At 54.6% G+C, this 21,648-nt stretch overlaps 1 protein-coding gene across 1 annotated transcript in view; it reads right to left on the bottom strand.

Annotated features, from left to right (window-relative positions):
* Window positions 1-12,538: 12,538 nt before the first annotated feature.
* Window positions 12,539-21,648, bottom strand: part of LOC116955558 (zDHHC palmitoyltransferase 14) — an 80,199-nt gene continuing 71,089 nt past the window's right edge. Inside the window, exon 9 of the mRNA XM_076053210.1 lies at window positions 12,539-14,306. Within this exon, the coding sequence (XP_075909325.1) occupies window positions 13,539-14,306 (768 nt within the window). The 3' untranslated portion in view covers window positions 12,539-13,538. The remainder of the gene's footprint in view (window positions 14,307-21,648) is intronic.

The raw sequence follows: 21,648 nt of genomic DNA on the forward strand, positions 1-21,648 counted from the left end.
TATTTTTTGATTTAAAGCTTTCGTGACTGCAGTAATTCATATTCTTAGTTTTTTCGGTAAAGTCACGTTGAAGGGAAACAACAAAATAATAAAATATATATAAAACAATAAAAAATTCTCACGACGTTTCGACCATAACTCAAACGGTCATCTTCAGGTGTGTTGGTTTTCATAAATTTATTTATAAATAAATAAATAAATACGCCGTTTAAAAATTAATTTATGCAAACCAACACACCTGAAGATGACCGTTTGAGTTATGGTCGAAACGTCGTGAGAATTTTTTTATTGTTTTATATATATTTTATTATTTTGTTGTTTCCCTTCAACGTGACTTTACCGAAAAAACTAAGAACACGTGAGATAGCAAGGTCCCCGTGGTGAGATGATTACGGGGAACCGGAGCGTTGGCGTTCGGTAAGAGAACGTCGTTTGGCAATGTTGATAAGCAACGGATGCGATGGGAAACATCCACAGAATATGACGAATCATAGGGAGCGTGGTGGACACTGCCCCTTGGTGGACTGGAGTTTGAAAAACATAATGTACTCTTCAGCAGTCATAGCATGAGAGACACGCACCACATTCCACCACGTGTCTTCATCACACCGCTCATCATCATCGTTAACCATGGAGGTGTTAACTCCCTCGCCTGGTGTACAGGAGGTCGTGGATTCGATCCCGATCCTGACGCCTGCTGCTGCTGTATATTTGGAGTTCGCGTCTCACTCCCGTGGATTTTTCTCCGTTTTTCCCCTCCACATTTAGAATCAACGTCACCACGCGTTTAGAGTATTTTCCTGCTGCTAGAACATTCCACGTGATGATGATGAGCCCACTTATAATCAGGATATAATTTTTACAACCACGTGAGTACTTTACCACTCACAACGTGCGGAACAGACTTTGCCCATGCCCGCCATGGGCACGTGGAATGGTCCCAACCCCAGTGGCTCGGGGCAGCCCCCGTGGAGTCAAAGTGAAGTGATGCCCCCCCCCCCCCCCCCGCCCGCCCCAGCAGGTACGTGAGTCAGAGAGAGCGAGAAGAGCGTGAGGACGCATCGACTGTTGGCTTCGGAGAGATCAGCGGCCCCCATCACCACGACGAGGGTTGTTGAACAACCCCGACTCTCTGTCGTCTCAGCCACCGTCGCCTCGACTTGCAGCTCCACAGCCGCCGTCGAGCGGCACTCGGAGCGAGGCGGCTCCCTCCGCGTGCGCGAGATAAGTCACGGGCCGCATTTGGTTTAGCACGTGTGGACCATGAGCCCAAGGGGGCAGCCTGGGTAGATCACTGCTACGTGGGAAGCCTGGGTAGGTGACTACCACGTGGGCAGCCTGGGTAGGTGACTACCACGTGGGCAGCCTGAGTAGATCACTGCTACGTGGGCAGCCTGGGTAGGTGACCACCACGTGGGCAGCCTGGGTAGGTGACTACCACGTGGGCAGCCTGGGTAGATCACTGCTACGTGGGCAGCCTGGGTAGGTGACCACCACGTGGGCAGCCTGGGTAGGTGACTACCACGTGGGCAGCCTGAGTAGGTGATTACCACGTGGGCAGCCTGGGTAGGTGACCACCACGTGGGCAGCCTGGGTAGGTGACCACCACGTGGGCAGCCTGGGTAGGTGACCACCACGTGGGCAGCCTGGGTAGGTGACCATCACGTGAGCAGCCTGGGTAGGTGACCATCACGTGAGCAGCCTGGGTAGGCGACCATCACGTGGGCAGCCTGGGTAGGTGACCATCACGTGGGCAGCCTGGGTAGGTGACCACCACGTGGGCAGCCTGGGTAGGTGACCACCACGTGGGCAGCCTGGGTAGATGACCATCACGTGGGCAGCCTGGGTAGGTGATTACGAAGCGCCTACGGGAGCGCTGCTGGATGCGATGGAATTCGCGAGAGGGATAACTTGGCCAGACGCAGAGAGGCGTGGGCGAGCGAGGGAGGTGGGGGGGAGTCGTGTTTACTTCACCCTGGGCTGAAGCTTCACGACACTGCGAAGCTTAGCAGCGTTCATTGAAGCGCTGTCGTCCCGACAGTTCTGTTCCTTCACCTGAAGAAGGCTACTTGTGTTGTGGCCGAAACGTCGTGAGAATTTTATTTAATTATGTTTAATTTTTATTATTTTATTTCCATTCTACGTGACTTCACCGAAAGAACCAAGATGAAGAATCCCTGCAGTCACGAAAGCTTTCAATCGAAAACTAAATATGTGGTTCGCGTGACAGAGCCAGGAGCCACTCGGACCGAGCAGCCTGCGATCTTAAATCCCCCGCGGAGCGAGGCACTGAGCAGGAGGAGTCCCGGCGTGCTGCTGCTACTGGTGGTGGTGATGGCGGTGTGTGTGTGTCAGTGTGTGTGTCAGTGTGTGTGTCAGTGTGTGTGTCAGTGTGTGTGTCAGTGTGTGTCAGTGTTTAGTGGTAATTTACACTGACAAAGATCTTTATCTTTGTCAGTGTAAATTACCACTAAACCACGACTAAAATATCTTACTGGTACCAGCGGTGTCAAGATCGGCCTCTGTGGAGGAGGCTCGTGAAGGACGCTGCTACTGGGCAGTTGGAGGAAGTCGCCCTCCAACAACAACGGAGGGCGGAGGAGCGACGCTCACAACAACGAGCGGAGGGCCGGGTGGCTAAAGCACAGCAGGTTGGCACAGTAGGGGGCACAGGTGGTGCATAAGCCAGTCGACCCGTGGCACCTGGGTCTGCCCCGTGACCTCCTGCCAGCGGGCGTTCGACACTTCACGTGGCCTCAAGGTGCACATAGCCTGGCACAAGCGTCGTGGTGACGTCACCGCCAGTTAGTGGCGAATGGCGGTTGTTGTTGCAGTGGTTGACGGTGGGGAGCGGTAGTGTAACGCTACGCTGCGCTATGAACCTGGCGACCCGCGTTCGATTCCCGCTCACAGCCAACACCAGTGACGATTATCTAAACCGGTCCCGGGCCTCCCCTAGGTCGACTCAGCCTCAAATGAGTACCTGGTGCGATGTGTAAACATCGCCACTCGGGAGACAAAGGCAGCCGGGTGTGGTGCTGGCCACCCACCCCCTCGTGTGCCGTGCCGGCCTTCATAGGCGCTCGCTAACAGCACTTGCCCCAAAAGTCAGTTAAGGCTATACGGGGGATCTTTGTTTTTGTGTGTGTGTGTGTGGGAAGCGGTGGTGTAGCGGTTCACGCTACGCTGCGCTACGAACCCGGCGACCCGAGTTCGATTCCCGCTCACGCACAGCAGTGGCGATCATCTGAACCGGTCATGGGCCTCCCCTAGGTCGACTCCGCCTCAAATGAGTAATCATCATCACTGGGGATACAAAGGCGGTCGGGCGTGGTGCTGGCGACCCACCCCCTCGTGCGCCGTGCCGGCCTTCATAGGTGGTGCTTGCGACTCGCTAAAAGCACTTGCCCCAAGCGCCTGTTAAAGACTACACGGGGGACCTTTGTCTTGGCGGTAGCAATATCGAGACAGTGCCCGCGTCGTCGTTTTTCTTTGAGCAGAGGTGGGGGGGGGAGGGGCGGGCCAAGACCCCGCGAGATGCCCGCATGAAGACAGAAGGGCAGAGGTCAATGACGCCGCTGCACGCACCCGATGATAGGTAGCGCACGTCACCGGCGTGTGACGTGAGAGTGGAGGGGGCGACGAGTGGCATCGCGATCTTCACGCGGGCGGCACTGACCTCGGATGGTGACGTTTAGGGGGTTGGGGAATTAGCGTGGCGATGGAGATCGCGTGGTGAGATGTTAACTGCCTCGCCTAGTATGCAGGAGGTCGTGGGTTCGTTCCCGACACTGACGCCTGCTGCTGCTGTATATTTGGAGTTTGCGTGTCTCTCTCTCTCTCATCATCATCACGGTGACTAGGAGATGTTAACTACCTCGCCCGGTGCGCAGGAGGTCGTGGGTTCGATCCCAACCCTGATGATTCCTGCTGCTGCTGCTGTATATTTGGAGTTTGCGTGTTCACTCTCCCCGTGGTCGCGCGGATTTTTCCTCCGGGTCCCGCGTTTCGAGCATTTGGGCCGCGATAAATTTCCACGTGTCGATGATGAACCCCTTGGTTGGAGCTACCGCATGTGGTCAGGTCGCTTCTCAAAACGAGCTACGTATAGCTCCGTGTGCCCTTCCCTGGTACAATTAAAAATTTAATAAAAGTTGAGTTTATAGTTCAGGATAAATTTAGACTTTAAAATTTCGTGACTGCAGGAATTCATACTCCTGCTTCTTTCGGTAAAATCCCAAGCATTGTTTGTAGTTCCAGTAAAGTACAATATTAACTGTTAATGTTGCCGTGTTTAATTTAGAGTGTATTTGATGTTAACCGGACCGCTTGCGTTGCGATCGAAGCGTCGTGGGTTCTGCTTTTATTATTTTCAATGTATTATTTTGTATTTTCTATCTACGTGACATTACCGAAAGAACCAAGAATATATATAGTTCAGTGTCTCTGTCAATTGACGAACACGGAGTACAGCGCCAACAACTCATCAGTGTGTCCACGTGTCCAAGTGACGCAAAGCCAGCCGACTTTTTTTTTCGGGCCGTGATGAAGGTGTCCGTGTGTCCGTGTGTGTGTAGAGGGGGAAGCGGGAGTGTAGCGGTTAGCGCTACGAACCCTATAACCCGGGTTCGATGCCCGCTCACGGCCAACACCACCAGTGACGAATATCTGAACCGGTCCTGGGCCTCCCCTAGGTCGACTCAGCCTCAAATGAGTACCCGGTGCGGTGTGTAAACATCGCCGCGGGGGCGACAAAGGCGGTCGCGCGCGGTGCTGGCCACCCACCCCCTCGTGTGCCTGCAAAGGTGCTCGCTAACGGCACTTGCCCCATGAGTCCGTCAAGTCTATACGGGGATCTTTGTCTTTGTATTCCACGTGACGTAGAAACATGACGATGTTGAGAACTTGCTTACAAAGACTCCCCCACAACGCTTTAGCCTCAACAGACTGTTGGGGCAAGTGCTGTTAGCGAGCACCTATGCAGGCCGGAACGGTGTACATACACACGACACACACATCTTGTATGTGTGTGTGTCTAATGTATGTCTAAGTGTTTTGTGTCCTCTGGCGAGGAGTGGTGCGCAGTGGTTAGCTCGCAGCACCATGAACCCGCTTACGGCCACTCAAAAGCGGCGAATATTTGAACCAATCCTGGGCCTCCCCTAGGTCGACTCGGCCTCAAATCAGTACCTGGTGCGATGTGCCAACATCGGCACTGGGGAGACAAAGGCGGCCGGGCGTGGTGCCGGCCACCCAACCACATCGTGTGTCGTGCCGACCTTAATAGGCGCTCGCTAACAGCACTTAGCCCCTACAGTTTAAGGCTATTGTGGGCGGGGGGGGGGAGGATCTTTTGTCACGAGCCGTGTGAGAAGTCCATTGCTAACACGAGGCTAAAAACACTTTACTCAAACGCGCGCTGCAATACGACAACATAACAGCAGCCTGCTTGCTCCTCGACCTCCTCCTGGGCTCCCACGTGGCAACCTCATTGCCACGCGGGCCTGGTCCTTCTCCACTACTCGAGCGATGTCCTCGCCGCCTCTCAAACAAGAACAAAATGTATTCTTTGGTTCAATTGGGTAAAGTCACGTAGAAAATAAAATAAAAAAATTTGATTAAAAGCAAAAGCAAAAAACCGACTGTTTTTTTGCTTTTATTTTTTATTTTACTTTAATTACATTTGTATTTTCTATCTACGTGACTTTACCGAAAGAACCAAAGAATATGAATTCCTGCAGTCACGAAAGTTTTAAGTCGAAAGAACAAAAGACAACAAAAATCCCTCTCCAAGAACACTACCAGAGTTGCTGCGTTTCATCACAAACACACGCACACACACGCACACACACGTCGCACACACACGCACGTCGCACACACACGCACATAAACACACAAACACACGCACACACACACACGCCGAACACACGCACAAACACACGCGCACACACACACGCACATAAACACACGTACATACACACCGCACATAAACACACGTACACGCACATAAACACACAAATGTGCAACTCAGCGTGAGCTGACAAGACGCCAGTAAGAGGGGGTTAGTGGTGGTGGCGATGGCGAGGTGAGGCGAGGTGGAAGCTGGTAAGGCGGGCTCTTTCATCACTCAATGAGCCCCGTGGGTGGCGCTGTCAAAAGTGAACACGTGCCTCTTGCTTGGTGCTCATAATCGCATGGCTTGCGGTGTGGGGGGTGGAGGGGAGGTGTGTGGGGGGGGGGGGGGTGGAGGCAGGGTGGCACCACAACGATAAATGAAATGCCCCGTGGAAATTCTCAACTCAGTGTGGCCCCGTCAGCATCTTGGGGTGGCGGTGACGATGATGCAGGTGATCGACACGCTAAGGCTCACAATTGCTCCGTGGTAATAGCCATCAACATAACTAAATTATTATCATAATTACATTAATTCTCGTGTTTTAATTTTTTTTAAATTGTCATCATCGAATTCCTCATTGATATTAATCAATTTCATCATCAAATTCTTCATCATATTCACAGTCGTCGTAAAAATCCATCGTTGTAGTCAATATACAATTAATTCATCGTTATTTTTTGTTCGAATCGATGACCACCAAATTCACAAACGTCAAATTCGTCACCACCAAAGCCAGCATTCGTCATTAAACGCACCAACACCACCACCATCATCATCACCGCCATGGAAACATGGCACCAGAAACCCCGCAGGAGTCGCCCCACACTTCGCAGGAGGAAGTCAACGAGCGAACGACCTCGTGGCAGTACTGGGCCCTGCCACGGCAGTGTGGAATTCCCCCCCCCCCCCCAAGCTGGGCTTACATCAGCGCGGCGATACCACAAAGTGCTAAATTATATGCTAATTCCTTTGTCAAGGCGCTTTGTTCCTCTCACACAGCTTAAAGGCCGTGATCTGAACGTGGCTTCTTTCACTCCAGCGCTGTCCTACCAGACAGTCTCGTCCCTTCACCTGATGAAGGCCGCTTGTGTTGTGGCCGAAACGTCGTGAGAATATTATTGTGTTATTTTATTTGATCAATTTACTATTTTATTCTCATTCTACGTGGTGACTTTACCGAAAGAACCAAAGAAGACGGAGCGCTTCAGTCAAAAGTGGCACCTTCGTATCGCTCCTCGCAGTTTTTTTTGTTTGGTTTCTGTTTTCATTTAAAAGCTCCCTAAAGTTCAACAAGCCGCTCAAAAAATGCAATCGCCGCAACAGACGCGACGACGACGATCGGAACCGACTTCGGTTGCAGCTCGGTTAATTACAGACGTGTTGCACCGTACTGCTATGTCGAACTTCTTTCGCACCGTACACGGCCAACCGTGCCAATCGGGAGGTGCGTGACACGTTTGCTGTCGGGGTCTTAACGAACACAAAGCTGTCGAGGGATGGCTTCATCGTTGTGGGGAGGTGTTGGGATAATTACGGCCAGAAAGGTCTTCGTAGCAAGACATTGTGTGCAATGATGTCAGTGATAAACAGCGCACTTGACCCGACACAACGTGGGTCAGGGGGGGGCTTCCTTCATCCAGCAATTGACCGACAAAGTTGCGCGAACGATCGTTGTCATAATATTTGTGTGGGGTTTTTTTATTATTTAGTAACAATTACAGCGGCCGGAGGTAGCAGCGTACATATCTGATGCCACCTTCGGAGAGCGAACACTTTTTTTTTTCACAGCCTGTGGGGAATTAAATCCTTTTCCAGGCCGGCGAGAGGAGAGGAGAGTGAGAGAGGAGAGAGAGGAGAGAGATGAGAGAGAGAGAGGAGAGAGAGAGAGGAGAGAGAGATGAGAGTGAGAGAGGAGAGAGAGAGATGAGAGAGAGGCGACAGAGAGAGAGGGAAGAGGAAAAATAATTCGTCGGATGAAATCTCGGCCCCGTGCCTCGCCTGCAAAGTGGCGAGTTCTGACGACACCTCCGCCCCAATGGTTATTCGATGGGCAGTGTGCATCACAAGCAATGGAATAAAGTAACCCATTAATATTTACACCCCTCCTCCCCCCACACACACACACGCCAGCACGATCCAGCATGGGTGTGGGCTTTGTTTTTCTTTTCCCACTGGCGGTTTCGGAATCTTGCTCGGGGTGGGGTGGGGCCAAGCAGCGCCACCCAGGGCAGGTGTGGGGAGGAGGGGGGTCGAATGACGTATTTTATTGCGTGTGACGTCAGCGGGTAAGCAGGGAGGACACGCAAGGCGTGTCCTCGTTCATTGCACGTGACGTTAGCGGCACGGGCTTGGCTCGGTTTCTGCAGTGGAGTGGAAAAAAAGCACACACACACGAGCTGGCGAGGATTGAGCTGGCACGGCTCAGCAGGCCCCGGCACGGTTTGGTAATGCAGTGGTGGGGGGGGGGGGAAGGTCTTTTAAGATTTACAATCTGAAAATAACGAATGGCTCGTTTTGACACGTAGGATGGTTTCCCGACCAATATTATCCATAATATAACCTTTTGGGATCGGTCGCGTGAATATCAATGTGTCGTTAAAGCCGCCACCACCCGACACAGCCAATTGGTGAGCCGTCACGCGTTTTGTTGACGTTTTGTTGACGTGACAAACCTCACCAATTGGCTGTCGGATGGCGGGTTCGACATTTATATTTACGAGATCGAGCCCCCATCCCCCCCCCCCCGCTCAAAAACACACCCCTCTATTATGAATAACGAATGGTTCCACCATTAGGATCAACACAAAAGAAGACTTCCATAATAATAATATTGTCCTTTGTATATCCAAGAACACTTCAGCGAGTCTCAAGACATTTGCAAGAGGGCCTTTGGGGCGGGGATGGTTGGCCAATTCCATCCATTAATGTTGTGGGGTACGGAACCAGGAAGCCCCCCCGCGCGCCGTTCCTGCCACGATCCACCAACCCCACCCCCCCCCCCCCCCCAACTTCCGAAGAGTAGAGGGATCACAGACGCGTGGAATTATCATTGAGACAGCAAAAGATGGGGCGGGGGGAGGTGGTGGGAACCACGTGGGATGAGAGAACTTAGGGGCCATCATTGAGTCCGTACGCATGGAGGGGGGTTAACCCAAACGCGTTCGCTTGCGTACGGGGGGGGGGGGCTACTCACAATGTACGCATAGGAAATGGGGGGGGGGCGGGGGCGGGGATAAAGCCTCGATAACGATTTGTCTACATTGGCCTTCAAATGAGTTAGATAGTCCGGCGGTGGTCTGTTTGCTTAAACACTTTCGTATTATTAATCCTTGATCGTTTCTGTGTGTATTAAATATCGGCCGTTCTACGCAGGTGGGGGAGGATGGGGCGGCGGGGGGGGGGGGGGTGTAAAAAGTCCGCGTGCATACAGGGAGCGGGGGAGAGGGGTCAAGTTTGGGCAGATTTTTGCGTACCTACTAAATGGATGACCCCTTAGCACGGGTTAAGGAGCGCGTTGAAACTGTCGAGAACTCAAGCGGGGGGAGGGGGCCAGGACACGTAAGAAATTGGGAATGGCGACCGACGGTTCAAGGGGAACGATGGAGACGGAGCGGTGAAGTCGTCTCGCTTGAAGGTGCTGGCCGGAGCGGATTATTTGACATCGCGAGAGGCCTGGAGGGGGGGGGGGGAAGGTCCTTTCTCTTCACCCACCCAGCGGTGGATCCAACATGACCGATGAATCGCCAATGAGGCTGACAAAACGAACAATATCAAGCAGGGAACGCAACGAAAGACGAGCGGTGGGTGGGGGGTGGGTGAGGGGGGCGCGTGCGATCCCGGGTACATTTCTCAAATCGACACGCGCGATGCCATTAACAATGGGTAAACAAAACGGTAAATAACGACAACAATAACAACAAAAACAACAGCAGCAGCAGCAGCAACAACAAACACGTGCGTGGGTTTAAGTGAGAAAGGTGCCAAAGTTACCGCGGGCAACGCGCGGAACAAGCACCAACGCGGAACCCCAAGTATTGTTGTTGTTATTATTATTATATATACACACTCATGTACAGGTGTCTGGGGTAAATGTACACTTGCGGGAGGATGTCACTCTGGGCTGGATATTTAAAGACGTTTCTCATGGCTTCCGAGTGTGTGCATCGAGTCCAATCTCATCTGATGGGGCCACATCATCTTTCTCGGGCGGACGAAGCCGCGGTGGAGGAATTCTTAAATCCCGCCCCCCCCCTCCCCCCAACCCCCCCCCCACCCCCACCTCTGTCCGTTCAGAGGCGGAATCGGCAGAGTAAGAAACAAATGCGTCGCGGTAAGGAGCGAGTTATCACGACAACCCTTTTTTTTCCCCATCCGAAGAAGCGTGGCCGGTACGGAAGAGGAGGCCAAGTGCACGCCCGACTTGGCACCGGCTCCGCTGAGCTCCGCTGCGGGCGAGGCGCTCAAAGTTGCGGAGGGGTTCTTCTCTCTCCCCCAACCCCCACCACCACCCACCACCACCACCCCCTTTCACCCCGTCGTCTTTTGCGAGACGGATTTTTTTTTGCACGATAAAACATTACAATTATTCGAATAGTAATCGTGGCGAGTAACAGAACGCGGCTACAACCGGTGGCGATTTATATACAGTGCCGATTATAATCAAGATAATCAATCAAATGCATCGGTTTGCTCAAAGACCTTGGTCGACTCATCGGCGGCTGACAAAAACACAATTCCCCGATGCCTCCGCCGTTCACCACGTGGGACAATAATGATGATGATGATGATATTTAAAAAAAAAATCAAGAACGCTAATAACAAGAGTCAGATGTGGATCACAACCGGCGGCTGGAAGTCGAACGGCCGCGCGAGATTTACGTTGGCAGCCGCCGAGGCCCCGTGACCACCACGTGACGCGGCGTGACGTCACAGTAGCAGGCCGCGTCACGCGTCGAGCCCAGGGGTCTCCAATCATTTCCGGAGGGGGGCGGGGCGGAGCGGTGGCGTCGGCTCTCCACTCACGGTGGCCACGCCTCCCTGCTGCTTGGGTGTGGAAATGACATTTGAATAGACCGACTCAAATCGCTTCTCGCTGGACCGCAGAATTGCAGAATATCCAATCGGCCTCGACGCTGACCCACGGCCTCAACAACGCCTTTTCACCTCCACTCACAAGACAAGGCTCTCCGTGACCCTGGCGAGGTCAGCATACACGGCGACTGGTCGAAGCCACTCCGCGCGAGCCGACGGGGAGGGAGCTCGAACCGGAGTGTTCGCAGTTAAAAAAAAAAAAATTTGTCGGCGATACTTCGGGGAGTAGAGTGTAAAAAAAAAAAAAGGGATTCGTACCGAGACTGTCATTTCTCCTCGGAGGCGTCGGCGTCGTCTTCCCGAAAAGTTCCCGACGCGACGACGGATCGCGAAGAACGCCGAAGGGGCGCGCGTGGCCGGCAACCGGCAACCGGCAACCGTTCCCGGCGTTTTGTCGACGACGTTCCGATTGACCCAGCGGGTCCATCCCCGCGTCCGTCGCTCCCGACGAAGCTCCCGACTTTAGCGCGCCGCTTGGGCGGACGAACGCGGAGGGTGGCCGGCGACCGTGGTAGCGCGGAGCGAGCGAGCGGGCGGGCGGGCGGGCGGGCGGGGAGGTGGTGGTGGTGGGGCAAAACAACTGTAAGTTACCGCGAGCGCCGTCGCATCCGCGGTGAGATCAAGCGCGGGCAGCGCCCTCCCGCACGGACGCCGTCGTCAGCAGCGTCCCACGATAGATCCCGTCCACGCCTTCTCTCTCCTTCCTTTTGTGCGGGTGGGCGGCGGTGGATGCGGTGGATGCGGGGGGGGGAGGGTGTTGTGCGAAGATTTGAATCCACGATTAGATAAAAAAAATGTTGTGCGTCGGCGCTAACGAGCGCGCACTTCTAGACTCGTGGTCTTACGACAGTTTGTGTTTTTTTTTGCCGACAGGAAGCCGTTGCCGCCAAACATCTCCAGAGTGCTCTTCTCTTTGCCCCCCCCGAGGTTTTCTCCGTCGCGTCGAAGCGTTCGTAGAAAATGTTCAGCGACAGTTCGCAGGGGGCCCGGGGGGGGGGGGTGAGGGCGACGATGGGAGGGGGCAGTGGGAGGTGAAGGGGAGCGGGGAGGGGGGATTTGACAACGCAGCGCTGCCAATCGTCGACCAGGGGTCCGGTTTCTCTCCGTGCGTGTTTGTGTGTGTTTGTGTGTGCGTGTTTGTGTGCCCGTGTGTATTTGTGTGCGTGTATTTGTGTGCGTGTGTATTTGTGTGCGTGTGTATGTGCGTGCGTGTGTATTTGTGTGTGTGCGTTTGTGTATGTGTGTATTTGTGTGTGTGTGTGTTTGTGTGTGTGCGTGTTTGTGTGTGTGTGCGTGTATGTGTGTGTGTGCGTGTTTGTATGTTTGTATGTGTGTGCGTGTGTGTGTGTGTATGTGTGTGTTTGTGTATGTGTGTGCGTGTGTGTGTGTATGTGTGTGTTTGTGTGTATGTGTGTGCGTGTGTGTGTAAGCGTGTGTGGTGGTGGTTGTGGCGACAAGTGTCCACCGAGATCTCAAAGGGGATCTCAAAGGGGATCTCAAAGGGGATCTCAAAGGGGATCTCCCTGCGATTAATACAGAAGAGACCAAACGGACGATGGCAAGCCTGGGCCGTGTATATATAAAAAAAACAACGTAGAGGCAGCCGTCACATGTTTTGTTAATAGCGGCAGCTGTGTGACACGTACAAGGAGCCACAACGAAGACCCACCTTGTTTATAAAACGCACGTTTCAGAGAGATTATTTCTGTCCGCTTTCCACGTCCAAAGTGCGGCCGGAGCTTCAGGCGGTTCTTTTTTGTTGTCCGCCGTCTTCTTCGTCGTCTTCATCGTCTTCATCATCGTCGCTTTTCCACTTTTTTACCTCCCGCGGACAACGGTCGCAGATAGCAGCATCTCTCTTGACCCCTTCTCCTCGGTACGTAGTCACGTAGACGGGGCCCTTTTCAATCTCTCTCTCTCTCCGTCTCACGCGAGTGCCCATCGACGCTGATACGCACCGGGGTGGCCGGTGTGGGGGACGACGACGCTGAGGAGGAGGGAGGAGGACGATGAGGAGGAGGATGAGGAGGGGATGAGGGAGGACGACGGCGGGGAGAGAGATCCGGACGACGGGAGAGGACACCGAGGACGGGAAAAGCCACGGAACAAAAAGGGACAGGGGGTGAGACGAGAGGGGGGGGGGGGGAGGGACAGCCACGGGGTACGAGCGAACGAGGGGACGACACAACGGTGGAGGAGGCAGACGACGAAGGGTGCTGTGATTGATGGCAGGACACAGAGAGCATGGGGACAATGCACGAGACAAGGATGAGAGGGGGACAAGGGGGCGAGAGCGAACGAGAGGATGAGACGAGACAAGAGTGGACCGGACAAAATGAGACGGCAGGGACATTCACAAACACACCGACAGCATCGGAGACAGACACGGGAGCGGCATCCGGGAAGGAGGGCGGGGTGGCGGGTTGGGGCGAGCGGACACGTGAGGAGTCACCCTCCTCACGTGAGGAGTCACCCTCCTCACGTGAGGAGTCACCCTCCTCACGTGACGTCAAGCCGAGCGGACGGAGCGCTCGCCACCCCCCCCCCCCGGTCACACCGAGCTGAGCTTGACGAGCCCACGGGCGGACACCTCCTGCAGCATCTCGTGCGACGCCGGGTTGAGGGTGTGCACCGTGTGGCTGTGGTGGACCACCATGGGGCTCATGGGCATCGCCACCAGGCCCGGGGGCAGGGGCCGCCGCCCACCGACGTCTCCTCGCCGCCCCCCGCCCGCCTCCCCCTCCTCCCCTTCCTCCCCCTCCTCCTCCCCTTCCTCCCCCTCCTCCTCCTCGTCGTCGTCATCGTCGATCATCGGGAACTTCATCGACTCCTCCAGGCGCAGACGGCGCGACGCCGTCCTCGCCGGCCGCTCGGCTTTCCGTGACGCCGCCGCCGGCCCGGCCGCGCCGTCGCCGCCGCCCGCCCCCCCCGACTTCCTCGCCGGGTCGGCCGCGGCCGCCGCAGCCGCGGCCGCCGTGGGGTCGGACGGGGCGGGCGGCCCGGCCGACGCCGGCGCGGCGTCGGCCGGGCCGCCGGCGCCCGCGGGCGCGTAGACCATCTCCTCCTCCATGGAGCCCACGGTGGCACAGAGCGCCAGCCCCGCGGGGGCGCGGCCCGCGGACGAAGCGCGGCGGCGCGGCTCCCTGACGCCGCCGCCGCCGCCGCCGCCGCCGCCACCGGCGCCGCCGGCGCCTCCCTTGCCGACGGCGCCACCGGCGCCGCCCGGCGGCGCCGCTCCCTTGTGGTCCATCTGCAGCAGCGGAGTGGCGGCCGCCTGGAACATCAGCTTGCTGTTCTGGAGGCACTGGTCCTGGTCGCACTGCGGCGCCACCGGTGAGGGCCACAAGGGGGGGGGGGTGGTGGTAAAGGGGGCGGTGGTGGGAAGTGGGGGGCGGGGGGGGGGGGGAACCCGTGGGGGGAGTGGTCGTACCAGCGGCGGCAGGGATGGTAGATGGGGGGGGGGGGGGGGTTGGGTCGGCAGTCGAGGGGCATTATGGGAAGGAATTGTGGGAGGGGGGCCAGGGGAGGAGGAGGATACCACACGATGGAGGAAGTGAGGGAGGCACGCAGGAAATGTTGGAAAATAATGAACGTTTGAGAAAAGAAAAAAAAAGAGAGAGCATGAAGATGCAATGGAAGGAGGCAGGACAAGGAAGATGAGGACGAGGAGGAGGGAGGATGACAACGAGAGGACAACAAGGAGGTTAGAGCGTTACTTCCGAGCGGCGGGGGCTCGTCGTTGCCGAGACGAGAGAGTTTCTCGCGTCCCCCCCAAACCCCCGCAACTTCACGCCGATAGATCCCCCCCCCCTTCACGCCACGCTCGTTTTATCTCGGCGGGCGGCGAGGCACTTGGCCACGTTGATAACTCCGTGATTTGCATCTTGGATTAGTGTCACAGTATTGACTCCCCCCCCGCCACCTCTCTCTGCAAGCTTACCATCGTCGTTTTCTCATTATCCGGCCAGATTTATTAAGCTTTGCGTGCGGGGAGGTTCGTTTTTTTTTTTTAGCCGGCGCATGTACGAGCAAAGTCTTCCAGGATATCCTGCGATAAAAGGAGGGGGGGGGGAGGGGGTGTGGGGGTGTGGGGGTGTGGGGGTGTGTGGGGTGGGGGGCAACCGAGAAACAATTCTCCGTCGTTATTTTCCACCAAAAATGTTCTCGCAAAAAAATAACTCGCCGGGCACGGTCGCCCGGCGTCACATCGAGGCAGTCGCTCCGACGCTCAAAACGTCGCCACTGCGGGGGGGGGGGAAGGGCAACGGGGCCGGCCGGACGGGCGTGGTGCCGGACACCCACCACCCCCATTCTGGGTGCTGCCACTCGCGAGCGGTACTTGACCCCCGCTAGCGGCACTTGCCCCCGACAGCCTGCTAAGGCTATACGGGGGATCTTTGTGTTTTGGCGAGGGGGGCTGCCACCCCACGATGCCGAATCTAAACGGGCTGCATCCCCCGCCCCCAAAAAACTGTCATAATATTTATTTAGACTGGAGGAATCCGATGAGCTATAAAGCTCTTTTTCAGAGACGTCCAAATAGGGCGTGGGTCAAAACGTTACAACAACAACAACAAACGGAAGGTAAAACAATCGCATCTTACCGGATGAAGCCCACCGAGCTTTTAGATATTCTTCAGGAGCGACCCTGGACACAAATGATGCCTCTGCGAAGTGGCTCGTCGTGCGGACATTAGCTCCTCAAAATTGTCGGTAGGGAGTCCCCGTTAACTGCGCATTGCCCCGCCACGCGTCGTTGTTGGGCGTCGATGAGATTAATACGCGGGGCGGAGCGCTGCGTGGAGCATTAAACAAACACGTGCACGCACACCAACGGAGCCGCCATTCGCCACCAAGTGACGGTGACGTCACCACGGCGCCGGTGCCAGGACAAGTGCACTTTTGAGGCCACATCACGTGGCCTCGCGCGCACACACGCGCGCACCACCCCCGCGCATTGGGGCACTGGGCTACGATCAATGTGGGTTGCTGGGATAGTTGCGATCGCAACGAGCGCTTTAGGCTTGCAAGGGAGAAACCCTACGCATGCAAAGGAACGGGCACCGGCGGTGGCTAGGAAATGTTAACTGCCTCGCCCGGTATACAGGAGGTCATGCGTTCGATTCCGACCCCGACGCTTGTTCTATATTTGGAGCTTGCGCCTCTCTCTTTCCCAGCGGTCGCGTGGATTTTTTTCTCTCTCTCTCTCCACATTCCGGAATCGACATCGCCACGTGACGACGATGACGACGACGAGCCGCTTGGCCGAGCCATCAGTTGCGATAGCCAGGTCGCTTCGGGAATACAAAAAAAAAAGAGAGAGCTACACAGCTCAGCGGGGCCACCCACCTGGTAAATTAAAACACAGTTTTAAAACACAGTTTTAATTTACGGTTTCCCGATCCCGCTTGGCCGTACTGCCACGAGGCCTCTCTCGGCCGCAAGCCGCGCGCGGAATGGAAGACCGCGGTTCGAGCGCGCGCGGGGGAAACACCAGCGCCACAACGCACGGCCAAAGGGGTTCACCGGTGATCGGTCCGGAGCGAGCGTCGGTCGAACGGCGCCTGAGCGGCACGCCGCCTGAGCGGCGCGGGGAACAACGCTCGCACGCAAACGAGCGGCACGCGCGTGCGCGGCAGGAGCCACCGGTGTTCGTCGCGTGGATGAACGTCAGCTCGCCGTCCCTGGGCACTGCGGTCTCGGCGACTTCATGGTCGGGAAGCAAATGAGCCGGGAGCGCAGAAACAACTCCAACGTGATCTCGCGCGCCCGCTCTCTGTGCATTGTGGTCTTGGCAAACTCGGCGAACCCGGGATCGATTCCCGTTCACGACCAACATCAGTGACGATTATCCGAACCGGTCCTGGGCCTCCCCTAGGTCGGCTCAGCCTCAAATGGAGTGCCCTGGTGCGGTGCATAAAAACACTTGCCCCGACGGTCTGTTAAGGCTACACGGGGGACCTTTGTCTTTTTTGTGTGTGCGTTAGGGTCACGCGCCCAAAATCGTGTTTGCTTTTTAGACCCCCAGAGCACAAGACGTGTGTGTGTGTGCGTGTTATTTCTTCTTTAAGTAAACGTTGAAAATAAACTGGAGTCCCCGTTTGTCTCCCACAGTGGAACCAACACCTCTGGCGAAACGTCTCCACGCTCGACACAGAGTTCTATGGTAAGCGCTCATCTTCAGTGGCATCCCTGAGCCCACTGGTGGAAATTCCACATTACCATGGCGGGGGTGTGGGGAGCAAGTCTCTCCGAATAGGACGATCAGTATTGACTTTGCCCAAAGTGGTACTTGTTTTAATGACGCCCGTCTTACGGTGATGATGCATGACAATGGGCTAATTTGACCCTTAGCCGGGGTTGATAGCACGTGACCCTTCTGATTGCGAGTCAAGTCACGTGACCACGTGCCGAACCAATCATAAGCAGCAGCAACAGCGACAACAAATACGCGAATGAAAAAATATATATATTTTTTTTAAAACATCCACGATGAAATCATAATAAAAGCAAAGAACGACAACTTAAAAAAAAACCTCTTAAATCAAAGAACATTTAATGAATTTGTACAGTAAAATAACAACAATGGCCGCAACAAACAAAACACAAAATGGTCACGAAGAAATTTAAACGCGCGCCGATCAACGTGGGGATTATTAAAATCGCACCGATTCAAACTCGCGGGGGGCCCATAACTCCCGGACGACGCGACTCACGATCACCACCCCCCCCCCCCCCCCCGCAACAACAACAACAAAAACGCCTCGATAGCTTCAAGCCAAGGAAAACCGGGCGTGCGTTTTTGTTTAACCGGCAGCCCAAAAATAGAGCACGCACGAATAATGCGACGCTTAAACAACAAATCTGTGAAAAAAAAAAAAACTAGCTTTGGATTTCATTGCAGAGGAAGAAATCCCTTGATCGTAGCCAAAATTAATTTTCAGCCCCCTCCATAATTATTGTAAATTCTGGCTTATCGCAAAACATTTTAGTCGCACAGACGACGCAAGCCAGCCCGCCGCTGTCAATTTATCCGATTACAAATAGCTTTAAATAATGCCTTCTCTTGTATTGTACGTGACGTTTTAAGGCACTGCATGCAAATATAAAATTTGTATTTTAAATATATATATACCGTATATTAAAACAGAGAAATAGTCATCGCTGTTGCAACTCGTAGTGTGGGGTTAGCGGCCGTTTGACATTACAAATTCATGAGTACATACCTCTGTAACTTTGAGCGGTTGCTCACAGCTTGCAATCATCAGCCTTGATCTATTATTAATCGGCTCTTAAAAGAAGACTTCAGTCAAGGACGTATAAAAGGAATGTATTTTCCAAAAGGTTGGACACAATCGGGGCGGGCGGACCACCACGAAGTGGCCCGGCCCGCCCACCCGAGGGCATGTAACCACGGAGCGCGCAACCACCCCCACCACCACCACCACCCCCCGGGTTTCACTCTCGGTTTGGCACGAAAACGCATTTCCAGGAATGACGATGAAACGAAGAAGAAAAGCAAGCGGCCACGCTGCGTGGCTTACAGCAGACGTGAACGCCCCCCCCCGCCGCCCGCTCCGACAAAGCAACGCGTACGTCGGTTGCTCTTACGATTCCGCTACGGTGTGCGTACGTGTACCCACGTCGTCGGAACGCAACCAGAAGAGAAAAATAAAATAACTTTATCGGTACACCGAGGGCTCCCACAAGGCCATGGGGGGGAGGGGGGAAGGGCGTGTGGCAGAGCTTTGACGCCGGCTATCGTAGAGTCGGCCGCGTCGCCGCTACGGTTCACCGCGGCGAGTAACGACGCCTTTATAAAAACAACGGCGCTGCTGCTGCTGCTGATGCTGTTGCGGCTTCGCCTCTCGAAATAAAATTACCGCCGAACGGGCTCGCGCGTTCCGAGATTCGGCGGCTAACGGGGGGAGTCGGCCCACGCCCTGCCTACTCGCAGACGTCTCGGAACGGGCGAAGGCGTTCACGCGATGGGGGTTCCGCGAGCCGAACGGGAATTGCCGATTGTGAAGGCGAACGGAGGTGGGCCAGCGGACTTCGCCAGCATGGACGCAGAGGAAATAACGAGGAACAGCAAATCAATCGTCGAAGAAATTCAAGCATCTCGACGACCGCTCCCAGCCACACCCCTCAAAAATACGCGTGCACATCTACGCAATCGTCATTTTTGCTAAAATAATAAAACCAAGTGTGTCTCTCTCGCTCTCTCCCAGCTCACCTCCAGTTTACTACAGCCCTGAGAGCCAGTGGTGGAAATTCCACATTCCTATGGCGGTGGTGAGAGGGAGGGTGGGGGGGGGGGCAGGGGGGTAACAGGGGCGAGTTCGTTTGCGAGGCGACCAACTGCAAGGAGATTTACTTAAGGTTTAATAATAATGACAATAAGCTCTTCGCGCGCGCAAAACACGGAACACCAAGGTAACGCATCCTATAAGGGTTTCTAAGCAGTCTGTACATACGCTTGCGTAGCCCGCACTTGGGATCCTAAGATGCGTGGAGGCAATCGTACGGTGCTCGACTGCAGCGCGATGAGCGCTGCTACCGCATACGGAGCGAGCGGGGGGGGGGGGGGGCGTGCTCCGCCAGCCACCACTCCCGCTCCAACAACAATGCGCGGATCAAAAAAGGTCACCGAAATGGGATCTCGGAGGCGGCTCCGCGACACGCACTTCCGCGGGGACGTTCCTCCGACGGGAAGGGGCCGCGCGCTTCTCCGCGACGCCGACGCCGACGCCGACAGCGCGGTTTGCGATTAAGCCGGGAGGGGAACTTTTGCGAACATCGCTACGAGTTTCTTGCGTTCCGAATACTCGAGCAGGCCGGTGTCCCCGCGACGCGCGTTTAACACGTTAAAGAGTTTCGAGTTCACCGTTTCGGACTTACCATTCGCACTCGGGGGGGGGGGGGGGGACAGCTTTTCAGCTACGTTGGGTGGACACGTTACATTTTGGGACAAGAGTAGGTTTTAAAATGACCACGCGCAAGAAAATAGACAGTCGACGCAGCCTTCAAGACAACGGACATTTCGTAACTTCCGCCAATATTTTCGAGCGTTCGTGTGAGCGACCACCGTTGATTCGTAAGCGATATGTGAATGACGACTAACAGAACTCGTGCAGTATACAGGAGAGTGGAATCATCTCTGGCACAGGATAGTTTGCAAAAGCGCAAAATAATTACAAAATATAACCGCACACCTTGTGTATATATATAAAGGCCAGACGTACGATTCAATAATCATCTTACAACCGCCCCCCACAAATTAATAATAATAACCTCAGTAAACAGCAGCAAGTTAAGTTTAATTTTAGTGGTTTAAATATTTGTACATTACGACGATTTTCCTGCAAACTGACGCGCTTGCAGAAACGTAATAACAACAATAATAATAAGCCCCAAAGAAATGTTTCCGTGGGGAAAAAAAAAAATCAATAATAACATTTTGATTTAAAGCTTTCGTGACTGCAAGGATTCATCTTCTTTGGTTCTTTCGGTAAAGTCACCACGTAGAATGAGAATAAAATAAAAAACAATAAAATTCTCACAACGTTTCGGCCACAACACAAGTAGCCTTCTTCAGGTGAAGGAACAGAAGCTCTGTCGTCCCGACAGTTCTGTTCCTTCACCTGAAGAAGGCTACTCGTGTTGTGGCCGAAACCTCGTGAGAATTTTATTGTCCTATTTTATTTTATTATTTCATTCTCATTCCACGTGACTTTACCGAAAGAACCAAAGAAGATCAACAATAACAGTCGGTCTGCGATAATAAGAACACTGTACCCGCCCCCCTTCGCCAAACAACGGCCGTTAACGGGGATCTGCTTATTCTCCCTTTGCTGCTCCGACTTCACCGGTACCGGGGGCTCCCACAAGGCCACGCGGGAAAGGCGCGTGTGGCACAGTTTTGGCACCGGCTACCGTAGAGCAGCAGCGGCGGTCGTGTCGCGTCGCCACGGTTCTCCGCGGCGAGCAACGACGCCTTTTTTTTTTAAACAACGGCGCCGCTGCTACTGTGCCGTTTGCGCGTCGCGAGATTCGGCAGTGATTCGGGACGACCCCCCCCCCCCTCCCACCACCACCCTTGCAACTTGCCAGACGTCTCGGAACGGGAAGGGGGGTGAATGAGTGAAACCGCGGCGGTTACAGATTGAACCACTTCCGCCATGCCGAATGTCCGCTGCAATGAGATAGGACCACCGTGGAATTTAGAAACATTTCATTAACCCGTTTTGTGAGTGGGGGGGGGGTTCCGTTGACTCCTACAACTCACGTTAAACCGAACGTCTTTCGTTTGTTTTACTTTTCATTAAGTTTTGCACGGTGTGCGTTAACCAAGGTACAGCTTGAGACGTCAGCTTTCGTCTTTTCTGATGAGAGCGAGAAAAATCAAAACCAAGGGCGTGCCTCATTTGAAAACAAATGCCGCTTAAACAAAACATTGATCCACAAGACCCACCCGGCTGGGTCTGTGGCCTAAAGCTTTCAACAGTGAAAGGGTGCGCGCACTGCTTAACTCACCAGAGCGGCCAAATAGTCTTGGAGGCCACAAGGAGAGCCGGGAGGCTCAACGAGCCCCTCTCCCCCCCCTCCCCCCTCTGGCCTTTGCACCTGATTGGCTCACAAGCGACGACATCACGTTCATC

The sequence above is a fragment of the Petromyzon marinus genome, chromosome 60, assembly GCF_048934315.1.
Source record: "Petromyzon marinus isolate PM22_M1 ecotype Great Lakes invasive population chromosome 60, UKy_Petmar_22M1.pri1.0, whole genome shotgun sequence".
In the NCBI taxonomy this organism is placed as follows: Eukaryota; Metazoa; Chordata; class Hyperoartia; order Petromyzontiformes; family Petromyzontidae; genus Petromyzon; species Petromyzon marinus.